Here is a 22507-nt window from a genome sequence, read left to right as displayed (position 1 = left end):
ATGTCACAAGGAGCTCTGGGTTGTACATCTTGGAAGTTGTGAAATTGCAACAGCAACAGATGCAAGCAGACACACTAAAAACATCATTAATTGCTGGTTCCCTTGCTTGTCTTCATTTCAAATCGAACTGATGGCAGTGCGGGTTATTTGTGGAGCCTGATTGATGGGAATTTTAACCTTGTAGTCTACACTCTGCCTTTGAACTATCAAAGTTGAAACAAGTCAAAATTTAACTATTTTTATCTATTTTGTCACTCTCTGTCGTCTGCCTGTCTCTTTAATGTTTAAAATACCTCCCCTCACTGCTGCGTTCATTACCAATCACGTGGCTTTAACTGAAGGGCGGGCAATAGAGGACCAAAACAAGCCGGCTGCCATTTTCATTAATTTTCTTTACGCCACATCACTCAATGAGCTCCGTCTGTATGAAAAATAGTTTGTATGCCAAGGTAAAATTTTCATAAATTTAACGTTCGGAAACCGAAATGTTCATAAGCCAAGGGGTTCATAAACTGAGGTATCACTGTAATCTCTGTCATAAACCAAGGAGCTTTGAGCCCGTTATTCTGTTAAAATTGTGAGTAAACCAGCTCAAGATCAAAATAAAGTCAACGCATTTTCCTATACTGGCTTTTACAAACATTTATGAGTCCTTCGCTGGGTGATCTCGGTCAGGTTTGCCCCCAATCCAGAAAGCCAGACACCATAATATCAGTTCATCTGTAAACCTTAATGACTACGTGCCACTGGAAACCGGTCATTTTTATCGTTGCTGCCAATTCTGCCTCTGGCTTACTTGGATCCCAACTACTAACCGCATTTAATTGTCACAGTTGTTCACCCTTCTACATTTGTACCTATTAACTAGGAATATCGTAGTTTTGACAGTTTTTTTCCCCGCCTGCTCAAACTAAATGATTGATGTGGCTCCAGGACAGGGGCTATACTTCTTTTAGGGAAATGTACAGACGAGGATGTTACCAAGGGAACGTTGCTCAGGTTACACGCTCATGTGGGAATATGTATTTATATCCATATATGCCGCTCTTTTCACCTCGTGCTCTCCCTTGGAGCCCAAAGAGATTTGTACCGATGTCACCCTGGGACTGGGCGCTGTCTTAATCATTTTAAGAGCAAAGTTGGCATCATGGTCAGCTTGGGAAGGTCAACAATACGATGTCACCAATCTCTGTTTGCAAGCGCAGCATAAGTGCATTCTGTGGACATAGTTAAAACTTTATGAAATTGTGAGTGAACTGATATAAAACATCAAAACAAATCTGACTGTCGAAGTATTAATTGTATTTTTTGTTAGTTTTTTTTCCCTTTTAACACAGTAAAAAAAAAGACTCAGTTTTGTGGTAGTCTCTAGCTAGGTAGCAACTGCTTCTGTCTGCCCATTAGATAATGAACAACCCCCCAAACGACAGATGTGTCGGATGTTATGACATAATAATATGATAATTGACATCCTTTTCCATCTCATCTGTTTGTTGATTTTTTTAACTCTGATGTTTTATAGTCTGTTAATGTGCCCCGCTGTCACAGACTGTCTTTCATTGACCTCAGCTGTGGCTCACATGAGGAGATAAGGCCCCAAACATGTGGCTTTCATACTCAGAATGACATTGAAGACACTTGTGCTTTGAAGTGCCGAAAGAGACATTACTAAGTGTCATGTTAACTGCGTTCCCTCTCTCTCTTTTTCTTTCACTCACTCACTATGTCCGTATTTTCTTCTTTTTTCTCCTAGATTGTGCCGGGTGACTGCTGAAGAGCATATGGTGGACCAGTGAAAGTGCACATACCAGAAGAAGGACTTGCACGATGTGCTAGGAGGGCAGTGGACGCAAACAGTGTGTGCATGTGTGTGTGCGTTTGCATGTGTATGTGGGTGTATATGTGTGTTTTCGATTGTGGAATATTGTCCGTGAAGAGCCTAAGAGACGGGAAAAAGCTCAAGGAACCATGGGGCGGAAGAAGATACAGATCACCAGGATAATGGATGAAAGGAACAGACAGGTACACACAACTATATTTGATGTTGCCTTTGAGCTGTGTTACGCACTAGTTGTTTGGTTTGCACATCTACCTCACAACTCTAAAATTGAGGTTTGAATCTCCGATTTGACATTCTTGTATGAAGTTGCCTTGTTCTACTTCGGAAGACTCAATATCAACAACTATGACTCAATTTCAATTCAATTAGTCAAAGGTTGGACCAGAATTGGGACAATAGAAAACACATCAATTGATATGACGCAAGAGTGTTAAAATTGGCTCGGCTAATGTTCAAATAGAGATTGAGAAAATTTCAATTTCCGTTGACTTTCTGTGATGCTTATGGTCATTGTTGTCAGCGATGATAAAAAATTCTAAACTTATTAAAGGACAACCGACACCATTTTTTTGTTTCCTAACTGACATTATAAAAACGTTCCCAAGACGTATCCTAAAACTACTTCAAAATGACCTCTGAGATGCCGAGTTTCAGAAGGTCCCGCCCCCTTGTTCGTGATGTCACGCCAGGACGTCTTGCCTTGCTCAAGAATCAAAATAATGGCTTCAGATTCGTAAAAAATAAAATACATGTTAAAATTATTACAAGACTTTATCGCTGCCAATTGTCACAAGATCAGGTGTTTGTTTGTGTTAATCTGGAATCGTTTTGAAAAAAAAAAAAACAGCCGTCTTCTCTTATCGAAACAAACCAATGGTAAATATCGACATTGTCAAAGCCTTGGGAGAGGTCTGCATTCATTGCTCTTAATATACTTGGCACGTTGCTGATGTAATTTCCAAAGTGTCTCTGTCATCAAAATGCCTTTCAATACCTGCCTCCTGCACATCCCAGGTTTCCCCTCTGCCTCGTTACTACGCAAGTCCATTGATGCATAAAGACATTCCCCTCGAAAGTTTCAACTAGCTCAATGAGAACCGTGACATTTCTTTGTCATATTTGCAGATGCGCTCACCCAAACACCCTGCAATTTCGTCCGGAAAATTGATGAGGCAGCAGCAGTGCTGGGCGGTATGGTGGTCAAACCCCCAACACCCACACAAACTACTTGGCAGTTGGGCTGAGACACCCCTTACCACCGCCCTCAAAACCACAAACAGCACCCTTTCTCTGTCATGTATTTGGTAGCAATTAAGAACGGCCACAACACCCTCTTATTTAGCAGGGCGGGTTAGTGGGGCGCACAGCGTCAGCTCTGGTCGGGCCTAGCTGGATGTATTCACGCCATCTGCGACATCAAGTACCAAACACTCTTCAGAAGATTCTTGTTTTGGTCTTCAATTTAAGAATGGTGTGTGATTATTGGTTAAAACTGACTGTTTTGGTCTTGAACCTGCTGGTCAGATTAAGAGTTATTCTCTTTAGACACCGTCTGTGATTTGAAAATATCTGTGACATAGTCTTTCTCTCAATTCAGGATGCTGCCTCAAGGTCATGTTCTGGTGTATGCCGAAATGGAAATGGCACTCTTCAATATGTTGCTAGTTGAGACTGAAGCTGCGATTTGTAATTGTCATCCTGCGACAGGCTCGGTTTTATTAATCTAAGCAAATGACCTAAAATTTGATGTTTCATTGGTGCTCTTTGAAGTATCCTTGAATAAGATACAGTACCTGGTCCATTCGATAGTAGCATCTGCCAGTGTGTAATGGAACGTTTAAAAAAAAAGTATTTAATCCCGTCATACAATGATGCACGTGATGATCTGGCACTCAGCAAAAAGCCCCGGTCATCAAGCCAGATTGTCTCACTGATTGCCACTGAATGTTACATAACGAGTATCCGGGGGTATCGTCGATGCTTGATTGTCAATCACGGTGTTGGTGAGGATGACCATTTTGACTAGCAACTAAAACATATTCCAGTGGAGGCAGCATTGAATGGTTCCATATTGGAAAAATTGTGTCAAACAATAATTGTTCTGTTTGATCTGTTTGGCTGTCAAAACTCAAGTTTGCTTCAGGCAGGTCTTCCTACTTTGGATCTTCAAATTCTATATTTGTTTCTGCTCCGTGCTTGTTGGTCTTCCTGTTTCGGCCTCATTTGAGTTGGACTTCAGTTTTGAGTTATTTTTCTTTGCCTCCAAAAAAAGTTTGGAAAATGCCAGTCTCATTTTCTGTTTGGCTAGGTCACTCTATACTAGGGGTGCTCACACTTTTTTAACACGGGAGCTACTTTTGAAATGACCAAGTCAAAGTGATCTACCCATTATATTTATGAAGAAATATATTGATGATTCTTGCTGATGTATAACCGCATATGTAGCACAACATAATTTTTGCCATGACCTGAGTTCACGCCGATAACTGGCAGACGAGACAAACGCCCTTGGAAAATGTCATTGTGGAAAAAAAGTCCCACTCCCATTCCATATGAAAGTGATACTTTTTTTTCTTCTGACTTGGTACAGCTCCCCCACTCGTTTTTATACCCTATCTTACTTTTAAGAGGATAAAACCGAACGAAAATTAGGATGTAACTAACGACTAGCTTGTTAACTTTGCGTTGTTTGAGCACGCACAGTGTACCTAATAATGAGATGTCATATGATTGGTTGTCCGGTGTGCCAATCAAGCAAGGGATGGCTGATTGGCTAATGTCGCGGTTTTTTCGCCCAAAACAACTCAACTTTATTTCTATAGCGTCAGTTCATGACAAATGTCACGCGATCTACTAATAGTACCTTGGAGATCGATAGGTCGATCGCGATCGACGTATTGAGCACCTCTGCTCTATACTATTTCAAGGTTATTCTCACCCAGGACAAGACCTTTACACCCTTATTTGTTCACATGGTTATCCAAGGGTGCTTGTCATTGTCTCCAACCAAGATGGCCAAGACCGTCAACCATGGTGTACCGCATACAGCAAGGTCACTCTGCCAACTGGTGCTCGACCTCCCTTTGCCTCTCTCTCTGTCTCTCTTTCTTCTTCTCTAGTCTTCTGTTTCTCCCTCAACCTACATGCCTGCCATCAACGTTTCTAATAAGGCTTGCAGCTCCTCACCCCTCCAAGGTGTGAGCAACTTTGGCGTCTTCCGTCATGGCCTTGTCACAGCTGCAATCACAGCCCCAGATGTCTTGTTTGCCTTGTTTGTGGCACCTCCGCACTGGGAATGACATTGATAGACCCTTTGACTGACACATCAGATGTGTTTGAGTGCGCGTGCACGTTTGTGGGTGTGCAGTGGCTAAATTGTTCCTGTTTATAGTGCACATAGTGGTAGGAATTATGAGTTAGATCCTTGAACCCCATCCCTCTTCAATTGCTGCTGTGGACTGCAAATTTCCCCATTGCGGGACGAATAAAGGTATTCTGATTCTGATTCTGATTGACCAGTTGAAATATGAAGAGCCCAATAATCAGGAATTGTAATCTGTTTATTATTATTTTGATCAATATCCTCTTGGGAACCCCGTGCATCTGAAAACTCACTGTGTATGGTGCAAATGAGAAATTTGAGCAGGAGAAAGAAAACTGGGTCCCGGTTTTACAGATCAACATGTAAATGTGTGTAGTTGTTGATTACAATTGAACACACAGTTGAGCAGGCTGGTAGGCGACTTAGGTGGTCTTTGGGGGTTACCTAGCAAAGGCCGGGAGTCTGTAGAAGTCCTTCTCTCACGGCAGTTTTAGATGATTGTGCTGTTATTGTGTCTGTGGCAAGGAGGCAAGTGAAGTCCCTGGCTCAGCAGACATCCACTCAGCACTCTGCCAACCATCCAGGTGGAACAAAGTCCCAACGCCTCGGTATTTCAATCTGCAGGGGGAAAAATGCTTCTCCCCATGGCTTAAAGCTCTGCATTCATCTGCTAAGAGCGGACAATTTGTTAATAGTCCCCCCCTTTCCCACCCGCGCCCTCATATGAACTGCCCCCACACCCCACACATGCACGTTCCGCTAGGATGAGCATACAAAAAGACACACGGATAAACAAGCGCAGTGTTTAGGAGTGCCAGGTGCTCTCAACGGGTAGAAAGTGTCCCGATATTGGGGGATGGGGCTTGCATTTACCAACTGGAGTGATGTATGACCTGATGTCCCATTTGAGACCTGATGTCCCATTTGAGAGCTCAAGTTACAAGGCTTGCGCTGCATTACACAGATCGCTTTCCTTATATGGAGTCAGCGGCTACAGTAATGTATGGACGCTTCTGACTCAGCTCGCTGACTTGTGCATCTTTCCCTGACCTCTTAACTCGACGGTTCGGACCGACGCCATCGTTTTTAGTGGACGACATCATTTGTTACCTGTGACGTCCCCTTTCCAAACTTTTAGGATGATAAGATTTCTGCTGACAAGTCTTTATTATATATATGACCATACGTGACCATTTTCTAATAAATGGTTAGAAATAAAAATCCTCCTTTATCATCACGATGGGTGCCAGAGCCTTCAGCTGCTCTGCCCCCAAACTTTGGAACTCACTCCCAGCATTCGTAACATCGATTCTCTTCCCACCTTCAAGTCCCATCTCAATTTTGCATTTTCTGTGTAGCTCTCTCTCTTGTTTCTATTTATAATTGTATTTTATTTATTGCATTATTATTATTATTGTTATTATTATTATCATTATTATTATTATTATTATTATTATTATTATTATTATTATTATTATTATGCCAGTAATTTGGTTATAATCCGAATTGTACAACAATTGGCATTGATTTTTCAAGGTTCCCAAGGAAAAGGGCATCTTAGGTTCCTAATTCAATCTGTTTTGGAATAGTATTTGGAAAAATGTAGTCGGTGTGGCTACTTCGTAGCAATTTGATTTGCTTTTCAGCCGCTCATCTGGAACGTTATTGATGCAATTGAACTCTGCGTTTTATACAATCCTCTTTACTCAACCTTTATTTTTTTGTGTTCCGTTTTCCCAGGTTACTTTCACCAAAAGGAAGTTCGGCTTGATGAAGAAGGCTTACGAGCTGAGTGTGCTGTGCGATTGTGAGATAGCCCTCATCATTTTCAACAGCTCCAACAAACTGTTTCAGTATGCCAGCACAGACATGGACAAAGTGCTGCTCAAGTACACAGAGTACAACGAGCCCCACGAGAGCAGAACCAACTCTGACATTGTGGAGGTGAGCTTGTTTTTATTCTTTTTTTTCCATTTCACTCTGTGTGTCAACTGACCTCACGTGTAGAAAGAACCCAGCCACGCATCTCCACTCGCTCCCATCGATTCTTTTGCTCGTGTCGCTTTCACATAAAGCAGTAAATCCCATTTCACATGGAATAATCATTTTGTGCCGGATTCAAAGCTTTGTAATATTCCCTCATTAACACCCATTACCCAGATAATTGTGATTTGCTAATGCTTTAGACATGAGGCATGTGTGGAAGTTTCCTTCTTCGGTGGAGGTCACATGAAGTCTGCGCTCCCTCGATAAGTTCATGTCCACAAACCGGTGGAGGAAATCTATGTGACCGCATAGAGGAATCTGTTTCCCAAAAGATACAGTGTCTGTTGCTGCTAACGTTTCCTCATCTTGTGTTTTTCGGTTGCTGTTGACGAGAGTAGAAATTCTGTTTTAGCTCAGCTTTTAAAGTCTTTCTGGAAGAACACTTCAAGATGAGGCTTAGCGATATGGCTCAAAATTCATTTTGCAATACCCGTGTCTGAAACGCATGACAAAAAGTTAGCGGACACCAGGGCAGACAACTCTGAAAAGTTGCCTGCCCTGCCATAAATAAAGTTGCCTGCCCGGCCATAAAGTTGGCCATAAAGGATGTTTTTAAATTAAGGAAGTACCTACCACAAATGCTCCATTGCTTAATTTATGGTAAATATCCCTTGCTGAAGATTTTGCTGCAGTTGTCGTTTCTCGTCATGGTGCACAACGCAATGTTTGCTCAAAGCCATGTGGGCTGCTCTTTCTAAGCGCCTTTCAAAACTTTTAAGTACACTTTACAGTCACTATATAGTCCGAAACAGGCTTGTGATTGGCAATTCGTTTGGCAATTTGCAAATTTGTAATTTGCATACTCTGCACGCCAGCCAATCAGAAGCCTGTTTCGTGCTTCGGACTATACCGTGACTGAAAAGTGTACTTGAAAGTATTGAAAGGCGCTTGGAAAGAGGAGTCCACGTGGCTTGTAGTAGTTTTCTTGTAGCTATGCTTTATTGAATAAAACAAATGATATATATATATATATATATATATATATATATATATATATATATATATATATATATATATATATATATATATATATATATCTCGGGAAACTTTTCAAAGTAACAAAATCAAAAATTACAGCGAGCGACTGGTGTGATGAAAATCCTGAGCCCTGATACGGTTTATGCCGCCCATCCCTCAGTATAAAACTATCCATGACCAGGGTAACTTTGCGAACCTCTTATGCCACAAGGTCACCCATCGACATGAGGCACACACACACACACACGAATTCTTTGCACACCTTTCATAAACTCAAAATTATGTCACGATTGGCAACATAGACATGTATCATCCAAAATGCCCAATGCGCTCCTGTAATAATTCTCTTTATCCACTTAGTAAATATCCAATATTACGTGTGGCTCAGAAGAGTCAACCGTGGCCCATTATCTTTTATGCATGGCGCCGTTGCTTGTGAATTGCCTGCTTGGCAGAGCTGCATCAAAGTGCTCTCTCGCAGTGACTCGTGCAGTCACTCCCTTCAGTCACTTGGCCCCGTAGCCAAAAGTTAAGGCTCACCTTTAAGAAAATGCACGCATGCCCTGCTTATGTGAAAAATAATCTTCAACTTTACTTTAAATGAAAGTTTGATCAGTTACTCTGTTTTGCACTGATAGTCACAATGGTCTTGGGGTGTGTAGGAGACTGTCCCAGCTATCCCAGTGTTTGGGTAATAGGTGCGGTATACATACCCTGAACTTGTCGTCAATCCATTGCAAGGGTGCACATAGACCAGAGATGTCAAAGTCAAGACATATCTGGCCAGCCACATCATTTTATTTAGCCTGTGAAAGCAGATCAAGCATGTCAAGTGCGATGCTTCTTGCTAAATTCTGAACCAAATTTTCAAATTGTCCCATGTAAACCACAACAACAGTCATCATTTTGGAATTCTAATGTGCAAACTAGTTATTCATTAATTTATTGTTCGCTCTCGATGTAATATGTGGAGGAGTTGAAATATTCTGATGTCTTCTTCAAATTCATAATGGCCCCCTAGAGGAAACCATCACTAAAACTAGCCTGTGGCAAAAAATGACTGACATCCTTGACATAGACGAACAGCTATCCAAAAGGCCTTTAATACATTTAGGTCCAAGACAAAAGACCAAGAGATCTTACAATCGAGTTTTGGAGCATTCTTCTAACGTGGTCTAGATTACCGGTATTACTCAAGAAACAACCTTTTGAACCATTTTCAAGGAAAAGAAGAAGATAGATTTACAATAGGCCAATCTCCAGAAAATGAGCATATCAGCCCATCTCATATGGACAGAAGGTCTTTGATTCCTCTGTTCTGTGAGTAGTCATAAGTGAACAAAAATCACAGCTTTATGTTGGCTTTTTACAACCCAGGTTCAAGTCATGTCATCGCACCAAGATTTCTTACGTGTACAGCACTTGGACTAGCAAATAGCTGATTGCAGCCCTTCTGGCTATTCTCAAGGAACCTTCTCCCCGCTGCACAAAAGGCGACAACAATGCAGCGTCGTCCCTCGGAAAAAAAATAAATAAATAAATCAACCCCGCACCCCATTGAGCCATCTGCCTACCGGCAACACGGTCACCGCTCAGAAGTGAAGAAGCAGAGCAGAAATAACCCAGCCATTCCACTCCAGAGCCTCACCACACACAACCTCCTTTCGCTGGTCCACGTCAAGATCGACTGTTGAAATTAGTTTGCGCACGGCACCCAAACGTAAGCCTTTTAAGCCATCACCTCCGAATGGCACTCCAGCTTGCAATTTACAACGAGAATCCAAATTTCCTTATTTGTCAGGAGAAATCAGTCTCACATGAGGGCAATTTACCGAGACACTTGTCTAAATTTTTTGATTGCGTTAAAGCGGTCTTTTGCGGCGTAAACAGTCATGTGCCTGTTGGTCCACATCAACGAGGCTACCGGGTCAATGTGATCCTCGGAATCCCTGCCTCTCACAGGAATGATCGGCTTTTGGTGAGAAGCTGAATCGAAAAGGTCACATACCTGCACGGTAGTAGCATCTAGCCTAGATGTGGTTCTTAATCTTGTTGGAGGCACCGAATCCCACCAGTTTCATATGCTCATTCACTGAACCCTTCTTTCAATGACTGTGCCCACTAACTGCAGACTAGATAGAGGGGTTGACCTCTTCGGTAGATGATCCACTGAACCCCTGAGACAGACTCACCGAACCCAGTTTAAGAACCACCGATCTCGACTCAACAGGTGGTTCTTGATCTTGTTGAAGGCACCGAAATCCACCAGTTTCATATGCTCACTCACCAAACCCTTCTTTCAATGACTGTGCCAAGTAACTGCAGACGAGACTGAGGGGTGGACCTCTGTGGCGGAGGATCCACCAAACCCCTAAGACTGACTCACCGAACCCCTGGGGCTCGATCATACCTAGTTTAGAACCACTGATTCTAGAGAGAACTCTACAATGTGGGACAAGATGTCTCGAGCTTTCCCACACATGGATAGACGTGAGTCTGGCCAGCAGTTTGATAACTCTGCGGAGGACTGTGGACTTTGTCTCAGACTTGGCTCACGATCCAAAGCGAAGAAGTCAACTGGGATTTTTTCCTTTGTGTGTGCAAGTGATACTGGATGAGCACTTTCACGTGTGTCAGTCACTGCAGTGGAAGAAACTCAATCTCTGCGTTCACTAAAGCACAGATAGAGTTAAGGATAGTCAAGTGAGCTACGGAAAGACAGCATTTTGCTCTCTTTTTTAATGGGATGGAGTACAAAGGGAAATTCCTTTGTCCTGATTGATATCAGTTGTCCAACAGTCCTCCCTCCCCCTTCTCAATGAAAAATGAGCCACACATTTTGGCTGACAAGACTGTCGGCGGGCTCTTGAATTGTATTTTCCCCCTCTCTTTCACTTATTTATTTAAATTCATCTATATAGATATTTATTTCCAGACAATTTGCAAAAATGTGTCCACTCCAGTGCCAGGGTTTTTGTCATTTTCACTCAAATTGCAGGACCCACAGAATATAGGCTTTTAGGACTACATAAACATTCAATGCAGCGCAAGAAACATTAGACTCTCTTGTTTCATCAGAAAAAAAAAATAGTTCCTAAGTTATATGGGTCTGGAGTTATCTGAGCTATCTGAGGCAAATGTTTCTCTCCTCGGAGGGAAAAACATTACCAGAGGTCTGACCAGCGCTTTATCGGCAAGAAAAAAAACAAAACCCGAACACATTCGGGAGTGGGGGTGCATGAGTTAAGACCCAGCCTGATAAGCACATCTTTTTCCCAGGTTGACTTGCTCACAACTTCATTTTGGGCTTCTCAGATACCCAGCTATGTTTTATAAGGAACTTTAAAGTCTATTTTCTATTTGTCTAAGTTTTGAGTACAGTGATACCTTGGCTTACAAACTTGTGATCCCTTGGAGGTGCTTTCGCTGCGATACTTTTACCTTTTTCCTCATCAATTGTGTTCTGTTTAGCTGGGTTGATAGCTTTTTGCATCAAGTGTACAGATGGCTTATGCAGGTTATTTGTGGAGCCTGATTGATCGGATATTTTAACCTTGCAGTCTACAACTATCAAAATTGAAACAAGTCCAAATTTTACTGTTTTCGATCCATTTTCTCACCATTTCACTTTTGTTTTTTTTCAGTTTTGTTTTTTTGTTTCAAGCTCTGTCGTCTCTCTTTTTGTGTGTGTGTCATTGTGGCAGCTCCGTGTGTATCCCGAAAAATAGTTCCTATGCCAAGGTAAAATTTTCATAAATGTAACGTTCGTACAGTCTACACTCTGCCTTTGAACTATCAAAGTGGAAACTCTCTCACTGTCGTCTGCCTATCTCTTTAATGTTTAAACCACCCCCCTCACTGTTGCGTTTTTGACCAATCACGTGGCTTTAACCGAAAACTGGGGGCGGGAAATAGAGGACAAAAACAGACGGCTGCCATTTTGTTGTTAGAAGAACTGGCTCGTTCGCGAACGACACATCACTCATTGAGGCATCTCCGTGTACGAAAAAAAGTTTGTAATCCAAGGTAAAGTTCGTAAGCCAAGGGGTTCATAAACCGAGGTATCACTGTATTTGGCTTTTGGGCCCCGTGGTCGAATCTTTAGATCTAGGAGTCTAGCAGCCCATCACAGGGGTGTAGAGGCAGTATTTTTATGTGCCGTGAAATTAGCTGCGCTCTTAAGTCACAATCTGGCAAACTCTCAGAATTGCTCTGCTCACAGGCATTTTGGGAAATGGCTCACAACAGCTTTTTCGCAGTTGTGTATGTACGTTCTTTGTGTGTGTGTGGTCAGGCACTCCAGAGACACAATTATTTGTTTCAAAGTAATGAAAACGTTCTTTTTTTTTGTCAATGTCTCCCTTGCATCTTGGGGCCTTGTTCTAGAATCTTGACTGGTGTTTAAAATGGATTAAAAATGCTTTTCTGAACAATGGGTTTGAAGTCACAGAGCATTTTGTTGTTAGATGTACACTTTTTAAAAAAAACTTTTTTTTAAGTAGGCAGTTTTCTAGGGTAAAAAAAATGTGAGGCATTTCTTCTCGGTATTGTCCCAAAAGCAGAAAAGTCCTCATGACAAGTTTTTAATTGTGTTTCTTATTGAATTCTTTTTATGCCACAAATGAAAATGCTGCAGTCAGTCATTAGATTAATCTAATAATATTCACTCTTCCTCCTCTGTCTCTCCCACACTCTCTCTTGCCGTGTGGAGCAAATGAGATTTTGCTCTTGCTCCACTTCTAACCTCACACCAGGGTTGGTGGACACACAGGGCTTTGAAATTGCCCGGTAATTTCAAAGCCACTTTGTTTGGTCAGAAGGCTCTCAGAGTCATCAAGGTTGTCAAATGAAAACCATTTGCGGGCACACGCGGTCAACATGAACTGTCATCAAATAGAAATGAGGCAAAAGTGTATTGGCCATAATATAATAGGAGTCGAAATGCCAAGTGTTCTGCGGTGACAAATGATTGGCCTTCACTGTTATTCAAAGAGCGTTGCATTTTTGTGGCTCGCTCGCGTGTCTTCTATCCTGATGAATTGTCAATGTAAACAAATGGCGATCATTCATAGGCAAATTTGTCTTATCTTCCCTCATAATAAATAGGGCAGGCCATTGTTCCTTAAGGGGAAAATGGACAATTCCTTCTCTTTTCACAAAGGAACGCCGGCCTCCCCACCCCCTCACATGACCCTTACAGTAAAAGGAAATGAGTCCATAATTATAAGGCAGCTTCCATTAGCTTTCATATCATGATTGCTATCAACAATTTTTCATGTGTATGTGTGTTATGAATGCACTTATATGAATCATTCAATGCAAAATGTAAATTCTGACATTACAGAATAGTAACTACCTCTTCTATGGATGAGAAGGTTTCTTCAGCCGTCATCTGTACAAAAGTGAACCTCTTCTATGGTATTTTTGTATGGATTTATTAATTTATTTTACTTTGCTAAACAATATTTAAACTCTATTACCCCCCCCCCCAAAAAAAAATCGATATATATTATCCCCCTCCCAAAAAAATTGATATATACATCTGTCTATCTAGCTGGAGATATATCTATCTGTTAATCAATCTGTCGACAGTATCTATCTGTCGATCTATATATCTGTCGATCTATCTAGCTGTCGATCTACAGTATCTATCGGGTAGAGTACTTTATGTTACTTCCGGGTTGAGTGAACGCTGGCACAAATGGCTGCCGCTGCTCACCCGCACAAAAAAAATTAATCCTGTGACTGTAGTGCAAAGTGTCCTTGAGAGTTTTGAAAGGCGCTTAGAAATTAAACTTGTTATTATTATTATTATTATTATTATTATTATCCGTGGATGCATCCATCAGTGCAAAGGTTTAGAGGTAGTGGTGTTGGGGCTGGTGGGCGGGTGTTGAGATTGTCAATCAAAACCTGAGCGACACAGTTATTAAGGTTCATTTTTGTCTTAATGAATGCAAATTGGCACATCTGCTACAGTGGGCTTGCTGTCCGGACTCTTCAATTAGTGTGATTGATCAATTATCCAAGTCCTGATGGCTCATCGGAAATGGAGGCTGTTGAGGAGGGCAAGCATAGAAGGGGGAAAATGAAAGGAAGCACAGTATTACATTGAAAAGAGAAAAATGGAACACTTTGCTAAATTTCGAAACTGAATTTTTTGGGGGGCTAATTTGGCTACATAAAAGGTGATGAAGTCCAGGAGGGCATTTAGAAATAGCATTTTGAAAATGGTTCTGAAAAACTCGACAGGTTTTCTATGTAATGTCACAGTTGTCGTTTCCACTTAAACACTGAAAGTACAAAGCGTCCCTGGTGAGACGACATTTTTACTTTATGAACGGTGCGTGATGCCATAACATCGACGCCAACCAAAGAACATGGTTACCCAGTAAAAAAAATAATCGATTAGGTTCTGACTTATTTTTTTAAACAAAACATTTTCTCTTTTGAGAAATCTAAATTCCAACTACCATCAAATAAGAGCTGTCCAGTCCAATATTGACTGTAATTAGGACTTCACTTCTGCACCTGCGTCGCATCCTTTAATGAATATCGAATGCCCCTCAACTTAATGAGCTGGACATATGTAGACTTTGACAGGCTAAGACACACAGTTGAGATTCTCAACATCGATTGGATGAGCCTGTATTAGTCTCGCAGTGGAGGAATTTACATTTCACAGCAGCAAAGTGATGAAAGTTACAGGAAATGAAGTAGAAAAACAAAATACAGAGCCGTTGTAAAGGCAGCCAGTCTTGCAGCACCAACTTGAAGTCAAAATTACAAAAAAATTAAATAACAAATAATGTGACACAGGCAGTCATTCAGTCTTAAGCACTTTTTTTCTGCACCCTCTTTGTTGTATGAAGCAGTTCTAGATCAAAGACAGGATCAAAGCGTCCTTTTAACCAATGGATCAGGAACATCATGGTGAAATGGGCACGTCTGCTAAAAGCAAACACGAAGCACTAGCATCCATTGACGAAAATAGATTGTCACATTTCCTGTCCCACGTACTGTAAATCCACTTCAATTCCAAGCCGCGACAATTCCACATACGCATCGGCGCTCTCCGCTGACGCTCCTTTTCTTTATTGTAATTACATTACATTATTGAATGTGGTGAGGCAGGGGAGGGATCACTTTGATGAGCAGCGCGGTTGGTTAGTGGTTAGCTTATCTGACTGCGGGTTGAGTGAACGCTGGCACGTGTGGCTGCCGCTGCTCACCCGTACAAAAAATATCCTGTGACTGTCAAGTGTCCTTGAGAGTTTTGAAAGGCGCTTATAAATGAAATGTATTGTTATTATTATTATTCTTATAAAGTTGTGATATTAGCGGTTCGAATCTCGGCTGAGGCGATTCCAAGTGAAGTTATCAAAATATCAAATTTAGACTGAAATTCACTATGGAATTTGAACTAATTTGATAGATTAGAAGCAGGTGACAGCATTCTCTGACGTGGATATACAGTGATACCTCGGTTTACGAACCGCTTGGCTTACAAACTTTTCGGTTTACGAACGTGAGAAAAATAGATCGTATGCCAAGGTAAAATTTTCATAAATGTATTTTCAAAAATGCAGCAGCGAGGACGGTGGGAGTTACAGACAGAGAGAGAGTGAGGCCGTTCTCCCAAAAACAAAATGGCGTCTTCGGTTAAAGCCACGTGATTGGTCAAGAACGCAGCAATGGGGGTGGGGGTGTAAACATTAAAGAGACAGGCAGACGACAGAGAGAGAGTGAGAAAAAACACACACACGAAAGGGAGACGACATAGCTTGAAACAAAAAAACAAAAGTGAAAAATAACAAAAGTGACATGGTGAGAAAATGGATGGAAAACAGTGAAACTCATTGCAACATTGACAGTTCAAAAGCAGAGTGTAGACTGGAAGGTTAAAATATCCCATCAATCAGGCTCCACAAATAATCCGCACAAGCCATCAAGTACACTTCATGCAAAAAGCTATCAACCCAGCTAAACAGAACACAATTGATGAGGAAAAAGGTAAAATTATCGCAGAGAAAGCACCTCCAAGGGATCATTCCTCAAGATGGTGAAAGAAGAAGGCTACGTTCCTTATCAAGTGTTTAATGCTGATGAAACCAGCCACTCCATTCCATCAAGCCATCAACAACCATCACAAAGGTAAATAAAACTGCTTCATTATACAGTACAGTTTGTTTCTTTAATTATAATACAAGCACATTTATTATACATAAAATAAGGTGTATTTTGTGTAGTTTTAATGGTTATAAAATTAGATAGTAGAAAATTATGTTTTATGGGGACCTGGGAACGGAGTATTCCCATTTTAATGGTTTCCTATGGGAAATTGATTTCTGGGATACACACTTTTCACCTTACACACTCTTTCTGGGAACCAATTAAATTTGTAAGCCAAGGTATCACTGTATGGTATAATTCTTTTTCCTCTAATATCCCTTTTAATGGGACAAGGACTCCTTACCCTTTGGGCTTTGAGTGGAGAGGGTGTGGGGTAATCATCCGACTCCCTTGTCGTTCTCTGAGGGCAACGAAACAGTCATTGGATTGTTCATGTGGTGATCCCACAAAGCAGTCGGTAAAAGGAGCAGATGCCGCTCCTACATGCAATTGTACTACCCCTGCAGTGCCTACCTTAATTTGTGAACGTCTACCTTTTTATTTATTTCGTCATTTGTTTTTGAACAACCGGTAGTTTCGAACACGGCATTATTATGTCTCAGCTGTGTATTAGGCTGCTTGTTACCAAGTTACTGCCAAGAGATTTCTGCTTTTGGCACGCCTCATTGATTTCACTTCATTTGTTCCGCCCTCTCAACTATGTTGCATGTCTTATTTTGCACTGAGGGTCTTTTTGCAGAGCGCAGAAAGAAAGGTATCACAAGTGTAAATGGCTTTTTTTTTCTTGTTAGCATTAGTTAGCAGCCATGCTAATGTTACATGTCGGATCTATTTTGCATCCAAATATGGAATGGTTATCTCCCTGCACATTTTCCCCTAAAATAGTATTTAAAATACATTTTTGAGGTTTTTTTTATGTTTCTGGCCTACGTCAGGTTATTGTATGTCAGTTAGTTTATTATGCATAAATATGGATGTACTGAACAACTATTTCAATGCAACATAGTTGAAACTCATTTTTGCTGCAACCAAATGTCTACAGATTATACATTATAACTGTTTTAATATTACACGCAACTATTAGAAACAAACAAAGGTGCAGGAGTCTTACACAAATAAAATAGTGTTTGTCAAAGGTAATTATTCATAAGCTATGAAAACCTTTATTTGTCTCACAGTGGAGAAATTATCAAAAGCGGGTTCTGTGGATACAGTCAACATAAAAAGACAAAAGAAAATAATGGAGATGAGCAGAAACGAGGATGACCCCCACCCCTGTAGCTTGAGGGTACCAAAACACACAAAACAAAGTAGAAAATGAAGTTAGGGAGAAGAGATAGATGAAACCAAACGATGCCTTTGTTTTCTCTGTCTCTCGCTTTTTTTCTCTCTCTCTCTCTCCCTCTCTGTCTCCCTAAAAAGGCCACTTTTCTCTGAAAGTCGACTTTTTTTTCCTTGACAAAGATGGGACTCAGTTCTATCATAGTACTGTACCAGTTTTGTTCTCTTGGAAACGCGCGCACACACACACACACACACACACACACACACACACACATTCCTGTTTCAATGGTTTTGTGAGGTCCGGATAACTCCAGATTAGGAGTGAGGACCACCGTTGCTGAGAAATTTAGAGAAGAAATAGTGTTACATTTGAACATTAAATGTCGCCCCATCTCCCACTTCAACTTCTTTAAAAACAAAGAAATAAAAAGTGGACTTGAAACTGAAATAATAGCAGGAGTGAGGTTTCTGAATGGGTACATTCAAAGTCCTCACCTCTGTAGTGAATTTGGTAAAAAATATCATTTTACTTTTTGCGGTATGAACTTATGGTGGTATAAAATGTTAGTGGTCCTCACAAGACTAGTCATACAAACACACACATACACACAAGTTCTTATATAGCATAGATGTGCATCTTTCCAATGCAAATATTTTTCAAATTATTTTGGGGATCTGCAAACTACAATTCACTGATTTGCTTCTGGTGCTTCGGTTTCAAATGCATCGATTCAGTTAAGGACAAACCATCACACTGTGGCGTTTCCCACCTCTTCCCCTCTGTCAGCTAGGATAAGTTCCAGCTGCATCCCTGTACAGGATGTGCTGGTATAGACAATGGATGGATGTCTGCGGTTGAGTCTTGTTTACAGAGCAGAAACACAGGACATGGTACGAGGCATGCATCCCATGAGCCGCAACAGCACTGCAGGATCCGGAACGTAACTAGAAGCGGTGTGTCTCCAGTCGTAAACTTGAGTGTTCTGAACACCGTGAAGTAGGTCAAGATCGGGCTGACCTAATTTGATTGGGTCTACTCGGGCGGCAACGATGTTGGCAAAGCTGTTAAAAGATCATTAAACCACAAGCCCTGAGCCCACCCTTGTGTTCTTCGGCGACCTTCAATGACGGGTTGAAATACACAGTGGTGTCTTTTGAGTTAGCAACAACCACTTCGCCCTTGTACCCCCCTCCTCCTAGTGTTCCCGCTGTGCGGCCAACCTCCTCCTACCCAGGGGCGAGGACAGAGCAAAGCCTGCTGGGACGGTGTGGCACCATGCCAACCATACCCCGTCACAACGACCGGGGGCCAGAAAGCGGAGGTAGCCTTAGATTGATGAGAGCTCGGGTCTGCGGTCAGGGTGTCGAGTGTTGCAGAACAGATGACCTGCTGGCATTTCCTGCTCTCACTGCCGACCAATGACGGCTCACCGTATTCACTTCATCGGAATTCCTAATTGTCCTTATGAATATTTTAGAGGCCAGCAAGGATTGGAGTACAGAGCGGCGAGGGTCTGGTTTCAAGCTAATGATCCACCGAATTACCAGCGGAATGAAGATGCGAGGAAAATTGTTAACATTCAAAGTATGCACCTTGCGGTTTAGTTGACTGGACTTAAAATGTTGGTAAACTAAAACGTATTTACAAACGGTGTCTAAAGAACTAGCATCGGAATGTGAGTGGAGGTTAGCGATCGACAACAGCGTGTTCCAACTTGCTTACAGGATGAGGTCCATTTGCTGTTTTCGGAAGTAAACCTGGCCATGTATGTACCACAGTACAATGATACCTCGGTTTACCAACCCCTTGGCTTACGAAGTTTTCGGTTTACGAACGTTAAATTTACATATACACTTTTTTCGTACATGGAGCTGCCTCAGTGAGTGATGTGTCTTTCGTGAACGATCCTGTTCTTCTTACAACAAAATGGCAGCCGACTGTTTTTGTCCTCTATTCCCTGACCCCAGTCTTCGGTTAAAGCCACGTCAAGAACGCAGCAGTGAGGGGAGGTGGTTTAAACATTAAAGAGACAGGCAGACGACAGTGAGAGAGTTTCAACCTTCATAGTTCAAAGGCAGAGTGTAAACTGCAAGGTTAAAATATCCCATCAATCAGGCTCCACACACAACTCGCACAAGCCATCTGTACACTTGATGCAAAAAGCTATCAACCCAGCTAAACAGAACAGAATTGATGAGGAACTAGATAAAAGTTTTGAAAGGCGCTTACAAATGAAATGTATTATTATTAAGGTTTGCTACGCTGCATTGAATGTTTATGTAGTCCTAAAAATCAATATTCTGTGGGTCCTGCAATTTGAGTGAAAATGACAAAAACCCTGGCACTGGAGTGGACACATTTTTACACATCGTCTGGCAGTGAATTAGTTAATCATATGCAAGTATTACGAAATTGAATGGAATATGTCTGCCGGCTGTGTTGTTTGTTTTGTAATAATTTACATTTTTCAAAAATTGCCCTTGATACGCCATGTCATGTCTCAAAAAAAAAAGAGCTGATTTTTTTCTTAATTCCCTCAAAGTGAGGATAGCGCAGGGAGGGGAATTTGGAACACGGTTCTTGTGAAAGTCTCTTTTGGTGTTATATAAGCACAGCAATGTTCCTTGGCAAGATAAGTCTTCTCTATCAGCTGCCTCCCAAGCTGCTGATTTCCGAGTGCCTTTGAATTCAAAGGAACCCTTTGATAAGCCCATTAGATGAAACCGCCCGGACACAATGGTGATGTCATGAGGATAAGCAATGCTACCTTTCAGTGTCCTCCATGCCGGGAGGCAATTCATCGCACTGCTAGGCTAAGGACTATGGAACATTGGCTAGTGTTTCTAAGAAGATGGCTTGAAACATAACTGTGAATAACAAAAATATAATTCAGTTGAATGTGGACAAATGTGAAAAAAAAATGTGGTTGCATCTCACCATCAAGTTTTTTTTTGCCAGTGCTACCGTAATTTGTTTTGGATTGGATTGACCTTTATTAGTCTCGCAGTGGAGAAATTTACATTTCACAGCAGCAAAGTTATGAAAGGAATGAAAGAAGTAGAAAAACAAAATACAGGAGCTGCTGGAAAGGCAGCCACTCTCGCGGTGCCATCTTAAATTCAAAAGAAGAGGAAAAAAAACTAAAAAACAAATAATATCGAGAGTCATTCATTCTTAAGCACTTTCTGCACCCTCTTTGTTACATGAAGCAGTTCTAGATAAAAGAAGAGATGATCAAAGAGTCATTTTCACCAGTGGATCAGGGACGTCATGGTGCAATGTGCACATCTGCTACATGCTAAATGTTGAAAGCAAACACGATTTATTCTCTTGTGTCTAACCTTTGAATATTTTTTTTTATAATTTAATCGTGATTTTTTTTCCCTCCAATATCATGATTGCGATTTAACGTGAGATGGATTTTTTTGAACAAACGCAAGAAATAGATTTGCAATATACCATGCAATAAATGTCACATTCATTATACATAAACATTTTGGCTTTACATGTTTGGCGTACAGACAAAAGACACGAATTCATATGAAAAGTAGTATAGCGATTTCAAGAGTACTTAAAGGACAACCGACGCCTCTCGTTGGGTTGTGTCCATCATTTGTAAAATCACTTCAAATGACTTCTACTGAGCGTAATTTACAAAGATTCCAATGCCTATAGCTATATTTTATGTTTTAAGACTCGCGCTGAATATTCAGGAAGTCGCGTTTTTGAGTTGGTGACGATACCTACCGTGACGTCACGTCTGGAATGCCCCAGACCGAGAAAGCGACACACAATGCATTTTGGGTACTTTGATTGATCTGAAAACTTCGTGTTTATCTGTGTTGATGGCAAAATTAGAAGGAAAGCATAAATAACGCGATGGTAAATCGTTGTGTGTTCCACCAAGACTACTATTTGATACTAGTTGACACAAATTTCCAGCAGACAAATCAGCCCATTTCCAACAGAGCTTGGGCGCCATCTTCTGCATTTTCTGGGACGTTACATTACAGTCCTGATGGCTTGAATTGATATGGAAGGACTTCTTTAATCGATTGCAAACATTTTATGCTTTCCTAAAAAGTAACAAGAAAGCATCTTCTCCGAATCTGAAGCCATTGTGTTGATTCTCGAGCAAGGCAAGACGTCTTGGCGTGACATCACGAACAAGGGGGCGAGACGTTCTGAAACTAGCCATCCCGAGGTCTTTTTGAAGTAGTTTTGGGACACTTTAACTCATTTTTATTGGTGTTTTGGATTTGACTAAAAACATCAATCTGTGTATTTTGGGTATTTTAGATGCTATAAAACGTTTTTCTGATGCCAGGAAACAAAAAAATTGTGTTGGTTGTCCTTTAACTTTACTAAATAGTAAATCAGATCACAACAATAACGCAAACTAATCCGTGGCAAATCTGCACTGGACTTTATCGTCACAGTTGATCACCAACCTACTACTCTATATGTGCCTCTTCTTCCCATCCCTTCAATGCCGTCCCGGCATTTTATCGAGCATAAATAAGTTACAGTGATAAAAGCTCTCTTCGCATGAGGAAAGGGAAAGACTCTGAGTAAAAATAGTCTTAAAATACCTCATCGAGAAGCCAGGGTGTGCTTTTATACTGATGGCTCTGGCCCCTTGAATATTGCAAATAAAAAATATGCCCACAAAGCAGTGTTTGAAACAGTGTCTGTCCGGACGCACGGGGCGTCCAACTTTTCCGTCGGGCGTACAACTTACAAAACGTCTCAGCCCGGGTGTCCGACAACTTCTTCAAGATGAAAAAAAGAAAAAAAAGACTTTTTTTTTTTCAAATCAAACGTTTGCTTTATTTAAGAAACAAACATTTGAACGAAGATTTCAAAGTCAGCTTTGTAGTCAAATATGCAAATATGCATGACA

The 22507-nt window shown here is 41.1% G+C and overlaps 1 protein-coding gene across 7 annotated transcripts in view; it reads left to right on the top strand.

Annotated features, from left to right (window-relative positions):
• The window catches only part of mef2aa (myocyte enhancer factor 2aa), a 116217-nt gene that overhangs the window by 66534 nt on the left and 27176 nt on the right, over positions 1–22507 (top strand). For all 7 annotated transcript variants that reach the window (XM_088995982.1, XM_088995984.1, XM_088995981.1 and 4 more), the window contains exons 2-3: positions 1754–2022; positions 6903–7106. In XM_088995982.1, coding sequence (XP_088852108.1) covers positions 1969–2022; positions 6903–7106 — 258 coding nt within the window. In that variant the 5' untranslated portion in view covers positions 1754–1968. The remainder of the gene's footprint in view (positions 1–1753; positions 2023–6902; positions 7107–22507) is intronic.

This window comes from Hippocampus bargibanti, linkage group LG05, assembly GCF_051943395.1.
Source record: "Hippocampus bargibanti isolate YZ-2025 linkage group LG05, ASM5194339v1, whole genome shotgun sequence".
Classification (NCBI taxonomy): Eukaryota; Metazoa; Chordata; class Actinopteri; order Syngnathiformes; family Syngnathidae; genus Hippocampus; species Hippocampus bargibanti.
Note: the sequence above shows the minus strand (reverse complement) of the source record. Positions and strands in the feature narration are given on the sequence as shown.